The 15,852-nt window shown below is 45.6% G+C and overlaps 1 protein-coding gene across 1 annotated transcript; it reads right to left on the bottom strand.

Annotated features, from left to right (window-relative positions):
• Nucleotides 1-9,413: 9,413 nt before the first annotated feature.
• On the bottom strand, nt 9,414-13,704 carry FZD7 (frizzled class receptor 7). The gene has a single exon (XM_015635328.2). The coding sequence runs from the start codon at nt 13,062-13,064 to the stop codon at nt 11,343-11,345; it is 1,722 nt and encodes a 573-aa protein (XP_015490814.1). The 5' UTR covers nt 13,065-13,704; the 3' UTR covers nt 9,414-11,342.
• Nucleotides 13,705-15,852: the final 2,148 nt, after the last annotated feature.

Genomic DNA, 15,852 nt, shown 5'->3' with positions numbered 1-15,852 from the left:
GACATGAGAAAGGCCTTGTCTCCCTGGGAGGTGGCTTGCCTCTTTCCCTGCCTCCTCTGTTCATGTATGTGGTTCATTACTCTGTCCCCTATTGGTGCTGACTTTGTAAATTGTGGTAATACCAGTGCCTAGAACTCTTCCTCCCCCAGAGCATTACTAGAAGTGCTCAAAGGTGCTGTAGGATGGCCTGTGGGCTCAGCACTGGGGGGTGGAGGGAGCATTCCCATGGCAGTCTGAGAGGACAGGGGATGTGAATTGAATAGATGCAAGTCCTGAGGAGACCATCTGTCTCCTGGGAAATGTTGGTGTTGGCACACTGCCCCCTGCCCCGTCCTCAATCCCCATGGCTTCCATACAGACCAGACTTGCCTTGCAAAAAAGAAGGCCTCAGATTCTGTCCTGTGGTCATGTGCCCTATTCCCCAAATGTTTGCACTCTGCCTTTGAGATAGCACAGGCTCTGCGTGCTATGGCCATATTGGGGCATCACTCCAACAGTACAGTTAAGGTTGTGTTTGCTCATTCCTTAACTCTTTATTTACTGGTTTCCAAGGGAATAGCTAGGACTGACATTTGAGAAAGGCGTTACATACTCCTGGCAAACTTCATGAATTTCTTTGTCAGCAAACTTCATGCTTTTGAAAATTTATAGGAGGAATATAACTTGTTGAGCATCCACATTGATGACATCAATTTACAAGTCAGAAATTCCATGGCCCTGAGGATGCTACTGGAGCGAAGAAATATGACTAAGTGCTCCTTCACAGCCTGGGTACTTCACCACACTTAAAGGGTGACAGAGGCAGTACTTTGCTATGAGTATTCTGTTAAAAAGGCAGTGTGAGGAATCCCAGGGCAACACCTGCCTGGACTGGGGCGGGCAGTCACACCTCCACCTTGCATGGACTCTGGGATGGGTGTCTATGAGCCAGCCAAGTCCACAAGCCTGGCTCTTGCATTAGCCAGCAGGCAGGGCCAGTTAGCATGAGCATGGGCCTGACAGGCACAGAAACATGGCTTCAAACCAGACTTTTCTTTTTGGTCAGCCTGAAACACAAGAAAAGCAAATGTACATGCAGCTATAGCTGTGTCCACAAGCTTCTCGCATTTCAGTCTCAATGGTTTTTATTGCTCTTTCTCTGCTCTCCACAAACACTTTTCCCTACACACCATTCTTAATCTCATTAAGAAAAATGCTCAGTTTTCTGCCTTGTGTCCCTTATTACCAGGTCAACATGGTGCAAGTGATGTGGATTAGACTTTTTCAGTGATATGGGGCAAGCTGTAGGTAAAACTGACTTCTGTGTCTCTTTTAAACTCCCTCTGGTTCCAAAGCCACAGGGCTCTACCTGCCTTCACCTGTTATCTTAGCCTTAGTGCATTTCTTAGTCTCCCTCTTAATTCCAGCTGAACCTTATACAGTTGCATAAGGTTTTTCAATCTTTATGGGTGCGTTTCAAATTCAAATTTGGGGTTCCTTCATTTAAAAAGCATTTCACCAAAACATTCAGAAAATTTCCCCTTTATTTTCTTCTTCAATTGAAGCAGTTCAGATTTAACTGAAAAATTGTTTTGCTTAATTCATAACCATATTTTTGGGGTGCATGGGGAAGTAGTGTGCTTCCTACTTGCTCTGCTTCTGAATGATTTAATCACTTCATTAGTGATATTTTAATGAAATACCTAGGTAGTTATTTTGGTTTGGGTTTGGTTTTTTTATTTCATTGCAGATAAATATTTTCCTTTTATGAACAAGATAGTTTCCTCAGTGTCTGGTTTTCATTTTTAGGGAATAGTCAGCCAACTAACAGTCTTACTGGCCAGCACTGATTCTGCTCAGCTGGAGATGTTTTGCAGTGTGTGCTATCACACAGACCCCACATGGCAACACTTTGTACAACAACCAAAAAAAGACAGGGAGAAGAGGGCATGTGACAGTAAATCCCATCATCTGAAGAGTCCCCAGAGACTCTTCAGGGAAGGGAACATTCCTTATGCATGTTCCACAAAAGCCCAAAAGGTGATGAGTGACACTTCCCACTTTCATTTCTTTGCGAAGATTTGGTGTCATCACATGTGTCTCTACTTTGCCACTAGTGTTTAACTATTTCCCCATAGAAAGTAAAGTGCCAGCTCACTCTTTGCTATTCTCTGTCTCTTAATGATCAATTATTTTTAATTGGAACCTCTTGCATTGTGCCCAATCTTAAGAGGTCCCCATCAAGATCAGGGCTTCAACAAGATGGGAACAGTACCAACACATATGTGGGGACAATAGAGATTTTTTTTTTTGTCCCAAAGAGCATGATCCTATTTAGAGAAGGGCAGAAAAAGAAATGGAGGTAAGGATGATTGGAAGAATTTGCAGACCATGGGCAAATTTGGGAAAAGTATGACTGTCTCCTGACTTCTAGTCTGGTGCCCTGTCTGCTGGCACACACTGCTTCTCATTTACTAATATAAGTGTCATTGTATGTGCAGAATTACATTTAAGGATAAATAAAATAGGCTGGTATTGCTACAAAGAACTTTATCAGCTAAATAAGGTGCAGCAAGGGATGATGCTGAGAGCTGGACATTGTGAAAATAACCGTTCTCATGACACAGTTTTCCATCGGCTTGTTTTTATGTCTGTAACTTATTATTACACCTTTAATGTCTGTTTTCAGTGCTATAGTGAAATGCTGACCAAAGGACACTTTGTTAACAAAGCTTTAATGAAACTTGATAGCAAAACAGAGGAGTCCTTTAAGTGAAATTGCTGAATTTCTTGAAATTGTTTTCTGAGAAATATTTATTTTCAGTTTTCATGTTGAGAAGTTTAGATAAAGATTCAATTCAGAATTCAGTACAGGAAGATCTTTGCTTGAGGAAAATGATGGACATGGAATTAAGGCATTAACTTTGTTTATGTTGACTTTATTAGTTGAAGTGGCAAAATTCTTAAGAACTCTCAAAGACAGAAAACTAAATCCCTGTCTGTGGGCTATGATACAAAGTTCTGTGCCTTCATAACTGCAAAACCATCCACAGATTAATTAGTCATTGCAGGTCAGGGATCTTTTACCAGGAAAGACAGTTGGTGGCTCAAAGTAACTGTAAAGCACAGACTTTTAAATCTTAAATGCAGGACTTAGGTTTAGCCTACCATAAAAGCAGAAAGCTGCCGTGAGGTTTGATCCAAGCTCTGGAAACCCAGCCCACGTCCTGCCCCTGCTAGAAGAGCAGTATGGTTCAGGCACAGGCGCTGTTCCGTCCCCTCGCACACGGCTCGGTTCGGTCTCAGCTTCCCGCGGGCGCTCTGAGCTGCTTTACAGAGGCCAGATCTCTGCCTTCATCTACTTTGTGCCGGAATTCTTTAGCCGTCGTGAGAGTTGTTTCTGCAAATCCAATTGATGATTTATTATCTTCAGAGAGCAGAATGTGTAAAGAAAAACAGTACGAGTAAATCCTCTCTCTAGAAGGGCTTTCTATCCACTCACATAATCCCGCTTGGTTCCAGCCTGGTATGCATAGCTGTGGAAGGGTGTCAAATGACATCCCTTTTACTGGCTGTTGGCCCTAATGGAATGCTTCTTTGCACATCTCGTAAAGTAAGGGCAGGAAATGCTGCCTGAGACTTCTACATTTTGCAGTTAATTAAAAAAAATAAAATTAAAAATTCGAGAGGTAAGAGCACGACAAATAAGAAATGCTCTTTTCATCATGGATCAGATAAAAAAGATTCCATCTTTACATTTTAGTTTTTTACCCTTTCTAAAGACTGACTTGCTTTAGATAATCAAAGCTGGCTTTGAACTAAGCCACAGAAAAAAAAAAATCTCTTTTTTTTTTCTTTAAAAATAGCCCTATAGATATATATACATATCACAGACTTTCATTCTTTTTATAGACAGTTTCATTTTCTGGGAGAATATGAAAGTTCTGAGCAATCCGGAACTCACACAGGCACAACAACAAACACAGGGAATGAGGACCAGCCACACTACTGCAATTAACACCAGTGTTTAATTAGCAGACAGCTGCATTGGGCAAGGGCCTTTTGATTTTCTTTCTTCACTGGGCTTTTGATGAGAGATTTACCTACAGTTCTAACTTCTAGCTGTTACACTCACATGCATGCTGCTAGATATGCACGCACACACATACACACACCCCACATGGAAAATCTGTGGAAGGAACCCATGTCAGGCAGGTGATCTGATTTGTCCCTTAGGTAAATATTTTTGGAAGTAGTTCCCTTTGACTGTCTTCCATGAAAAATCTATGTTACAATTTTGTTTTTTTGGGCAGGGTAAGCTATAAATTTGTGTATGCTTTGGTGCTTTTAGGAATCCTTTTCTGATTTGTTGGTTTACTTTATTTAGCAACAAAAACCTGATGTATGATGAAGGTGAATAGGTGCAGAAGTCTGCCCTGGGAAAGGCTGGCATCAGGGCAAGACACAAACTTCTACCCCAGTCAACTTAGACACTTCTGTATTTCATTGGTGAAAGAAGTGTAATAGCCTCATGCTGTTCCCTGTTGTTAAGGCAGGAAAATGTCCAAACATCCAACTAATCCTTTTCCTTGGCCATCATTAGTAATGAGAAAAATGTTATTTGAGGTCATAGTAGCAGAAAGAAACTGTTGAGGGACTAAGAGATGAAGTAAAAACATGGCAGGGAAGATGAATTCTCACTACTATGGGCTTGGACGAAACCTTGGTCAACTCTGCTTTAGGCCTACTACCAAGGTGTAGATTCAGCAGCAAGCTGTAGTGAGCAGCACTTATTTAAAGAAGGACAGCAGAGATGTCATTGACCCTGTTGATGATAATGGTGTTTATAACTTATAGCAAATGTGAGCTTGGTGAGCACTGGAAGAGTTAAGAACCTTGTAGTACCAGCACAGGCCCAAACCCTTATTCCTGCTATGCCTAAGCACCACTGTAACACAAGTCCTTTTTGTCTGACATGCATGCCCAGTTTAATGTAATTCTTTATTTACCTGGCTTGCCTCTTTATACCTTCTCACACTTTATATTTGAGCCTGGCTAGATGATATTCCTATGAAAGTAGGTGCTCAGCCTGACCAGTTTTAGATAAGATACTGGAGAACATGCAAATAATTTATTCTAGCTGGTGGTCTTAATTTGGCATTCTCTAAAACATAATCTACCTGAAAAATATCAGACTGTGGGACAAAGGCCTGACAGGGTATTTATATAAACTCTATTATAATCATATTAAATTTCTTCTGATTTTGAGAGTATTCATTCTCACAACATCCCTATAATATAGAGAAGTGTCACTGCTCCAATTTTATAGACAAGGAATTAGAGACAGAGACAAGATTTTTCTAGATGCGCACCTGGGAATTTAAATGTTTACCAAAAGTGCTTTCCATGTAACCTGCCTCCATTTTTAGCTGCTCAAATACTGCTGGAAAATGACTGTATGTGATCTGGCCACCATCTGTGATTGTGCAGGTAATCAAGCACTTGTCTTTCAAATATTAGATTAGTGCCTACTTGCTAGAACACCTTTTTGTGTCCATCTGGGCCAGATAACATGTTTTTCTTCTACTGCAGCTCCTGGAAGAATTCCCTATTCACCACAAGTTTTTCAAGTCCCTCAGAATGTTAGCCTGAGGAAAAGGACAGCATAGTGGAAATTATCTCCTTGCCTGCCCTGAGAATGACTTTGCCTTCCTGTAGATTGGATTGAGAACAATGCTAGTTTCAGTAGCTTCAGTAAAGCTCAAAGTAGGGGAGAATTTGGCCTCTTTTTGTTCTTTCTAGATGTCACCCTGGCCCTTTGGGATTGAAGTTATAATGGTAAGGTTGTGGCTACCCTGATAGCTACATGGCGAGATTAATTTCCAAGATGTGTGTAGCCAAAGTCTATTCACATAGGCTACTCCTCTAGGCAGCAGACTCAGATCTTCTATGTGTACTTGTAACGGTAACATGCTTAAGTGAAGAGCTGCCTATTACCAAGACAGGTTGTGATACAGCTGGGGCAGCCAAAATGAACAAATTTTTGTAATCAGGATTTCTTGGCTAGTGTGGATTACTGATCTCCTCCAATTTATAGTTGTCGTTTTAAAATGTGCTCTAGGCCCTGCTTATTCCTGCTTTTTATCCATATTCTCATTTATCCCATAGTTTCCTGGCTTGTGTAGGCTGGGGGTACAGAGAGGAGCAGGTGATCAAGAGGAGTATGTGCTCATGACCCTGTTTGGGGCTGTCCTGGCATCATTCAGCCAAGTCCCATCTGGCTGCAGCTGTGGTAACACACTGCTTGAGCCTGGTGTCTACCTGAATTAGGAGAAAGTGCTGTCTGTGCCCTATTTCCACTGATCTGGTTTTGAGACAAGCAGTGCCCAGCCACCTGAACTAGGAAACCTTGGACCTTGGGTTTAAACAGCATCAAAACCCTCCCTTGTACCTCCCTCCTCTGACTGCAGCACAGACTGGTTTGTCTGAGCAGTGTTAAACTCTGGTGTACATATTTTATAATTTTAATTTGGCCAAAATGCGTTGATTCTAAGTGGGACATTTGGGAATTTGCCATGACTGTATCTATTCCCCCCATCCTATATATTTGTGCAGTGTTGTATTTGCCAAAACCACACACATGTTAGCATGAAAAAAAATGATCCTGGTTTTTATAGGGCAGGCTTGGCAATAGTCTTCCTCAATGAATAGTTAGAGTGCTGAAGACTCATAATGACATCTTCTCCTCTCCAAGCAACAGGTTAGATTTCTTTCAGCTGGATTCATGGCTTTAAAATAAAAAGGAGCAGAAGGCATGTATGAAGGGTGTATATGCAGGGTGTATATGAAGTACCTGTAAAGTCTGGAAGGAAATGAGTGAGATGAAGAAAAAAAAGAGGCTATTTGAAATGCATGCTAGTAATTTGGCTTCTAAACCCATGTGAAATTATAAGTAATGTTTACTGTTGCCAGTTGGTGAATACCGAGATGTGTGGTTTTTACTTGCATGCAAAGCTATTGGTTGTGGGTGAAGTACTTAGACAAAAACATTCAATCATTGGTGTGGGTATTCCACCAAAAATAAACCCAAACAATCACTGACGTATTACAAAAGCTCTTTTTTCCATGGAGACAAACATTCAGTTGCTGCTGCTATTCATGAACTCTAGAGCAGTAGAAGCCTCCTCTTTAACTTGTCTGAAACAATAATACTTCGTTTTAGAAAGTAACAGTAATGTCTTTGAAACTGAAGAACCAGTGTTTCTATGGTTTTCATGACAATATAGTATATGATGTACACTTACAGGGATATGGATCAATGATAACTATTACTTGCCAAGTTATTGTGAACCAAAAAAAGCTACATAGACAAGAGCCAAAGTTAAAGGTGAGGGAACTTTTCTTAAATTTAAAAAAATTAAAGTGGGCTTACACATTAGTCAGAGAAAAACGTTTTGCAGTGATTATCAAAGGCTAGTAAAGTCTTATTTTTCCTCCATTTTTCCAGAGAGCTTCACAGATTTTTTGAATTGTACTCCATTATGAAAGTAACTGCTACTTTGTTATCAAAATACTGATAGACATTTTTATTACAGAAGGCCAGACACTATCACTACTTGAAATTCTCCAAATTGTTTCCACTGTGAGCAAATTCAGTCTTGATGTGAGTCACATCTGCTTAAAAGTGAATAGCAGTTGCTTCTACTTTATATCAGCATCAAATTTCACCTACAATTTCAAATTTTAAAAATGATCTTAAATCCCAGGATTTGGATAGTTTTTTGTAAGTGACTTTAAATCTGGAAGTAGCCAATAGGAAATACTAAAATGAAAGCGTTCAGCTTTAATGGTTTCTGGTGGAAATAGAGCGGGTTTTTTTTCAGATATAAATGTCTCACGAAGTAAAAAAAGTCTCTATATAGAGTTTTTCTACATTTGGAGAAAAAAATAGCGATCACATGTGAACGGTTTCTCATGCAGCGAGCACGGATGAGCGGAGGCCCGTGGGACAGGCCCCCTGCACGGATCGCAGGCGTAGCTAGCCCTGATGTATTAAGAATTGATTGCATGTTTAGCAATGCAGCTGTGGCTGCACAGCACAGGGGTGTCAGTCACACCACTGCTCCTGGCGGCTGCCAGTCCTTCACAGCACAAGCTGCTCCAGCCGTTCTGGCCGGCACTGATGGATTAATGGGGGGAAATGTTTATAGAAAGGTTCAGGTTTCCTGAGTGAGTGGAATGAAACCCCCCTCAGCAATGATCAGCAAGCTCATGTCATGGAGCAGTTTGAAGCAGCCTGACTGGCAGGAACGCAAAGGTCCTTTTTAAAAAGGACACTTGACAAGTGAGCAGTTCTGGGGAACAGCAAGAGGTGTTTTCAAATAAAAGATGTGGGTCTTCCAGAGAGGCAGCATGAATGGGGCTATCTCTTAAAAGAACTTTTAAATCAGTAGTTCATACACTGTAAAAGTAAAAGGTTAAGTTTGAGAGCACAGTGTCCAAATAAAATAGCAGCTTCAAAGTGGAACTATTACACACTATGCTTAGTAAATGAAATAATGTTGCAGTGAACCACTGCAGCTGTGATGGCATCTAGCTAAGGCACCTTAGATCTAACTCTGTTCCGTAACTTAAATTTTAGTATTGGCATAATTGAAGGTACAGGAAGTGTGATAAATGCAGACAGTAGGCTGAAATCCTTGTGAAAGAAATGCTGTGAAGTATCATGATTTCACAGGTGTACAATTCTGTTTGTTGGGACACCTTCCGTGACTGTAGCAACACAGCTTGAGATCTAAACATACATTCCAATTTAAAAATTAAATAAAACAGACCATTCCACTGAAGCTTTCAGATGACTGTGATAAGAAATAATGTAGGCTTCAGGCTAGCTGTTAAAGTAAAATTCACTGGAACAAAACTGCAGAGAGCTAAGGTGCTGTGGGAGAAAAAGCACCAGTTCATGATACTGCCCGTTGAGAGCCATTAAAAAGGACCTAGTCCTTAGTGTTTCCCTTACTACACTCCACCCGTCAAAGTGAGGACTTAATTTACAGCACTTGTAGCACCCTCCAGTTCTCAATCTTAAAGTCTCTTTGGAATGGGAAGAGAGTATTATCCTTATTTTCTAGATAAGGGAACTGGTTTATCAGCTTGCCCTCAGCTAGAAGCAGAGACTGGAAGAAAACTTGGCTAGGATGCAAGTACCTCAAATCAGGGCAGACATTTGAAACCGGCTGTCTCAAAATGTGCTCTCCTGTTGTGAGGGGCTGGGAATCAGAACACTTTCAAGCCACAGCTGAGTTTCCAGTCTGCATTCATAGAAAAGTCTCTTGCATTATCCATAACAAAGTGGGAGACACCACTATTCAGTGCTTCCCCCATTCTAAAACCTGTGAAGTATTCAAAGATGGAAAGAACGTCATTAGAGCCCATGTATTAAAAATTATTTATTTAGTGATCTGTACATGGGGTGAAGCAGGGCCTCATACAGACCTTCAAAAAAAATCAAGTAAAAACATAAATACATATTTTCTTACAAAACCGAGATTTACAAAATATACATACTGCACTTGTCTGACACACTTGGTTTTTTTCTTCCACGTGCACATTATAAAAGACGAACCAAGCCCTGCGAGTCTGACATCAGATCTACTGAAGGATTTGGCTGATAGGCCCATTCCTCATGCTCAGAGTACTGGTATGCCCTCAGAAAGCAGCAGTCTGCCCCCTCACCCTGAACAGGTTTTTTCTTTTTAAAGTTTCATTCTAGACACTTTCCCCAAAAAACATGAAGAGCAGCTATAGGGTGGAGACTTGCTAAAAATCCAGAATGTCCTATTTTGTCCTTAGGCAAGAATATACACACACACATATACTTATAAAAACAACCCTTCAGTGAATATAAAGGTAAAGTAGTATGCAAAAAATAAAATATGAACAAGTCAACATAAAAATTTTCAGAATAGAAAAATCTGTCACATTTCAAAAAGAATGCATTTGATGATAAATTTTTGAATGCTTTTCCTTCCAAGACGTGATCACTGGAAACTTAACCAGCTGCACTTTAGCAGAAATGAGAAGGTTCCTCACTTGCAGTACCTGCTTGATTTTAAACCCCAACCCCAGCCCCCCCACCTGCACCAAGAATCATTGCCATGCAGCTCAGGGAACCTGAGGAGCAGGCAAAGGGTCCATCGTGAGCCAAAACGATTCCTCCTGTCCCCAGAATCCGGCTGTGTATTGACTTTTTCTGCAGTGAGCTCACTGCAAAGCAGGAAATAAACCAGGCTTATGGGAAGAAAAAAAATCCTATCTTTACATTACATATTTTAATGGCTCTTGTTTTGGCAGGTGCTCTCGGGTAAGCTCTTCTTGCCCTCTAAATCTTGCATTTCCTTCAGCTTAGAAAAGTGACCCATATTGAACGGTAGGAAAACATCCTGCCTCCTCCTTTTTTTCATAAAAGGAATGTTTATTTCTGCGAGCTCCTCACATCCAAGGGTGAACCTCAACGACTTCTTTTTGTTAGTTTGCCCATAAAAACCGATCCCATGCTTATGCCTTTCTACATAGAAAACACTTTTGTTTCCCCCTTTGTCTCCTGGAACAAAGGCAAGGGGGAAAAGCCTTCTGCTGAAAAGCAACAAGTCATTTCTTTTCAGGGTGTGGAATAGCAACCCCCTCCTTCCCCACAGCAGCAAGAACAGATCGAGGGCCAAATTTTTACTTTAAAACAATTACACCATGTATCACTGAGGTAAAAAGGAACTTGTGAGCTGACAGAACAGAGGCATCTCCCCAGCACACGATCGGGCTGTAGCCGGCTGTGCAGTACTCACGTGATGGCTCCGCCGAGCTGGAAGGAGCAGGCAGCGAGCTCGGGCTCGGGAGAAACCCTGCCCTGCCCACGCTGCAGTTCGGCCCCGGCAATTCAGGGAGCATTTGGCTACTCCTCGGCAGGGGTGGCTTAACACATCTGGCTTTCCCTCCCTCTTGTCCAAAGCAAGGCAGGATGATTTTAGTTGGGTTGGGGCTTCTTTTCCTCGACAGGAGTAGAAGGAGAGAAGTAAGGAGACTTTTGGGAGAAGGACTCTCCTGTCCCAGCAGTGGCCTCTTTTTCTGTCCTCTCCCACTTAGCTGGTCATAAGCACCACTGCACATAATCTGACTGATTTTTTTATGCATTGATTATTTTTTTTTTCAAACCTTCCTTGAGGAAGAAAAAGTTTAGAAAAGCCTCCCTTCCTCCCTCTTCAGGGAATCATTGCCCTACTCCTATGCTGAGTATCCGTCTCCTCTGCCTCCTCTGTGTGTATGCATGTGTGAGTGTGTGCGTGCGCCAGAGGGGACAGGGGGGGGTCTCATACTGCCGTCTCGCCTTTGCTGCCGGTACTGAGTCTATGGTAGAAGCGCCGCCAGGACTGAAGGGTTTTGCCAGACCAAATCCAGAAGCCAGTTGTGATCCCAACAATCATGGTCATGAGGTACTTGATCATGAAGACAGTGAAGTCTGGGCTCATAGGGGCAAAGTGGCTGGGACAGGGCACAGCATACGTTTTGCAGGTCTGGAGGAGCCACGTCTTCTCCCAGGTGCCACGGAAGGCCTGCTCGTAAAAGTAACACGCCAGAACAATGGTGGCAGGCACCGTGTAGAGGACACTGAAGACACCAATGCGCACCATCAGCTTCTCTAGTTTCTCCGTCTTGGTGCCATCGTGCTTCATGATGGTGCGGATGCGAAACAAGGACACGAAACCAGCCAGCAAGAAGGAAGTGCCAATGAAGAGATACACAAACAAGGGTGCCAGCACAAAGCCCCTCAGTGAGTCCACACTGTAGATACCTACATAACACACCCCACTGAGTACATCCCCATCCACCTGCCCCATGGCCAAGATGGTGATGGTTTTGACAGCGGGCACAGCCCAGGCAGCCAGATGAAAATACTGGGAGTTGGCCTCAATGGCCTCATGGCCCCACTTCATGCCAGCAGCCAGGAACCAAGTGAGGGACAGGATGACCCACCAGATGGAGCTGGCCATGCCGAAGAAGTAAAGGATCATGAAGAGGATGGTGCAGCCTTCTTTCTTGGTGCCTTGGGCCACAGTGCGGTAGCCATCCTCAGAGAAGCGCTCTAGACACACCACCCGCTCCTCCAGCAAGAAACCTGCTGCGTAGGCCACTGCCACCATGAAGTAGCAGCCCGAGAGGAAGATGATGGGCCTCTCCGGGTAGCTGAAACGACGCATGTCTACTAGGTAGGTGAGCACGGTGAAGAGGGTGGAGGCACAGCAAAGCACGGACCACACACCCACCCACAGCCGGGCAAATCGAACCTCTGCCTCCTTGAAGTACATGAGCCCATTGGGCCGGGCTGGCTCACAGGGGGCTCCACAGTCTCGCTCCCCCAGGAACCGATAGCCCAAGTAAGAGGGCACTTTGAGCTGCCGGGGGCAAGAGAAGGAGAAGCCAGAGGGTGGCTGTGGCGGGGTAAGAAAGTCAGGGAGGTAGCCAGCAGTGGGGTGGGCAGTGACCCCCCGACCCGCCGCACCACCGGGTCCTGGTGGGGCATCCGACGTGTTCTGCCCCACGCAGATCTCACCCGCACCGTGAACAGGGAAGTTCTCGCAGCGGAGCCGCTCTGGCCACTGGAAGCCGAACTTGTTCATGAGGGCCTCGCAGCCCTGTCGGGCCCGCTCGCAGAGGGAGCGGCAGGGTGGGATGGCTTGCTCCAGCACGGTGCACACCGGCGCGTACATGGAACAGAGAAAGAACTTCAGCTCGGGCGAGCACTGCACCTTGACCAGCGGGTAGAACTGGTGCACCTCCAGCCCTGCGTCCTCCTGGTTGGTGTGGCCCAGCAGGTTGGGCAGGATGGTCTGGTTGTAGGCAATATCCGTGCAGAGCGGGATGGAGATGGGCTGGCAGAAACCGTGGTCCGGCACGGAGATGCCCTTCTCACCGTGGTACTGCTGTGCCGTGGCACCCGCGGGGGTCCCCAGCAGGGCGGCCAGCAGCGCGGCCAGCCCCAGCAAGGGGCAGCCGGCGGCGGCCGCTCCGCCGCATTCTCCTGCAGCCCGCATCGCCGGGGCGGCCGGGGGCCCGGGAGCCTCGGGGAGTCTTTCAGAGCCGGCCGGCGCGGTGCCCCAGGGGCATCAGCGACCAGAGCGCGGCGGCGGGGCCCCTTCGGTGGGGCAGGAGCGCGGCGACGGGAGGAAAGCGGCTCCGCACCGGACCTCCACGACTTTCTTCCTCGGCTCCGACGCGGCGGCGCTCACGGAGTGGTGACGGCGCTTCTCTCGGCTCAAAGTTTCCGGAGCTGCTCTCCCCGGAGAAGGCGGCGGCGGCAGCAGCGATGCAGGAGACGCGCGCGTAGCCCGGTGACGGCTCTGGCCAGCTCCGCGCAGGGTCCCGCGGCGGCGGCGAGGCGGAGGCGCTGCTCCCTTGCACGCCTGCACGGCCCCGGGGATTTAGGTTACGGCTAAATGGATTATTACCGCGCCCGGCTGAGCCGTGTATTTTACTTCGGGGCTTAAATAACTTTCAAAATCCAATTACTGCGCGATCCTCCCCGCGGCTTGGCCGAGCTCCGCTCCCGACGGACACCGCTGCGGGCTGTGCGTCCGGGGTAGCCGCGCGCCTCCCGCCTCGGCTCGCTCCGTTCCGCTCCGCCCGCGGCCCCGCCGACAGCACCCGCTCGGCGGCTCCCGGCCCGGCACACAAAAACGGCGCAGCTCCGCGCCGGCCCCGCCCCCGCCGCCGGCCCCATTCACAAACCGCGCCGGGGGCGGGGCCCCGCTCTGCCCGCCCGCCAATCCGCGCGGGGGGGCGGGGCCGCGAGGGGGGAAGGGAGGGGGAGGAGCTCGCGCCGCGGGGAAAAAAGTTGGGAACAACTTTTCCCATCCCCGCCGGGCCGGGCCGGGAGGAGCCGCCCGCGGCTCCCACCCCCCGCACTGCCCGGCACAGCCGGGAAGGCGCGGGGGGGCGGGGGGCCAGGCTGCTCGCTCAGGGTGGCCCGAGCAAACTAAAATTAACTGGCTGCTTTCTGAGCTGGCTTTGAAAACGCGAACAGCTGCCTGTGCCCGGAGTTATTAAAAAGGAAGAAAAAAAAATAGAGTAAGGGAAAAAAAAACCATCCCAAACCCAGCGCCCGGGTACGTTTGCAGAATGATCCTATTGCGTAGTTGGGATGTTCGTGTCTGTGCGCCGTCGCTTCCCCAGCGTGGGGGGTTTGATTTGTTATCGCACCATGACCGTTGCTTTTTGCTGGCAGAATAAACGCTTTATTCATGCAGATCTAAGCCCTAGCTGGGGGAAGGCAGCTTTTTTTGAAATAGTCCAGTTTAACCTAAGCCAAGAGAAATTTTAAATCCCCATTTGCACTGCGGCGATTCCTTAAGAGACTCAAACAGTGAAAAACCAGGAGCTCCTCTGTGAAAGCACCCTGCGTGCAGGAGAGAAAATGGCATGGGTGGGGGAGAGCCCTGTTACTGGCCTGCTAGGCCAAGCAGATCTAGAACTAGACACCGGCATCTATTTGCTAAGGACAGGAATGTGGGGTTCACAATATAGCTGTGTTTTGAGGTGCATTGCCAAAGCGCAGGGAGCTGGGACCATGCAGCCACTGTGCAGGCAGAGCATGTCCATGGCAGCACAGAAGGGATGTGCTTCACAAAAGCTCTGCAACAAGGCCTGCTTCTGCTTCACTAGCCCATGAGAGTTTGTGCTCACAGACAGGCTTAAGCCAAGTATTATTCTATTTACCCCATCCTTCCCTTTGAGGACAGAGGTCCCTCTGAACTGCAGTACTCAAATTCTTACTTTTACTCCTTTGCTCGGGATTGTGCTTCTGTTAGCAGCTAAGCAAAGACATCAATTCTTACCATCCTCCAGGGCAGTTAAAGAGAGCAGGGCTTGGCTCAGGGAGCTCCAACAGCAATTGTTGAACAAATGTTTTCCATATCCTCTACTGCTCATGAACAATGTGTCCTCATGCCAATAAGACCATAGTGTTGCAGCTTTTGTTACATTTCTTAAGAGAAGTTGATGGTTATAAACAGGCTTGCTAAAATAAATTTACTCCTCTTAATGGAGATGTTTTTAAAAATAATAATGCGAATATAAAAAAATATATATGGGAAGGACTATCTAGTCATGGCTGCAGCAGTTCCTTCTAGAAAATAAATGTCTTTTCTACTTTCTCAGTTAGTTGTTTGAGAGTGCCTTAGAGGAACTTCACTTTTACAATTTTTTAAGGATTTTTATCTAAATTCCTTGTTTTTCTACTCCTAGTAACTAAGAAGGTTTTTGTGATACTCTTCGCCTAAATAACCACCCATGGGACAAATTTACATTAATCTGTCTACTCTCTTGTTTGGGTTTTGGCCACTAATAGCTTTCAATAAAATTATTCTTTCCACAGTTTTGTTTCGGGGTTTTTTTGGGTTGGTTGGGGTTTTTGGTTTTGTTTTAGGTTTGGTTATTTGTGTGTGTGTGTGCGTATGTGTGTGTGTGTTTGGAGTTTTTTAATTTGGTTTGATTTGGTTTGTTTGGGGGGGAGTGGTCTGGGTTCCTCCTTCCCCCCCCTCCCCATTCTGTAATAATCACCTTAAAGCATCCCTTTTTCACTTTGGCTTATATGACTGTCTTCATCTGCAAAGCACTTTGTGATATTCACTATGAAAAACATTGGATGACATGAGATGTTTCACTGGCAGGCAATGACAATGCAGAGAAGGTAAACCAACCTCAAACTTTTTGCCCCATGGATTGCTAATTCTGATTTTGTATGTAAAGAAACAAGTTCAGAGCTCTTGTATAGCAAGAAACTCCCTCTTGGCAATGGGGAGACAGTGACAGGAACTATTCAGA

Source organism: Parus major, chromosome 7 (assembly GCF_001522545.3).
Source record: "Parus major isolate Abel chromosome 7, Parus_major1.1, whole genome shotgun sequence".
NCBI lineage: Eukaryota > Metazoa > Chordata > Aves > Passeriformes > Paridae > Parus > Parus major.
Note: the sequence above shows the minus strand (reverse complement) of the source record. Positions and strands in the feature narration are given on the sequence as shown.

Coding starts and splice junctions, on each gene's coding strand:
- FZD7 (XM_015635328.2), bottom strand. CDS start 13,064: ATGCGGGCTGCAGGAGAATGCGGCGGAGCGGCCGCCGCCGGCTGCCCC.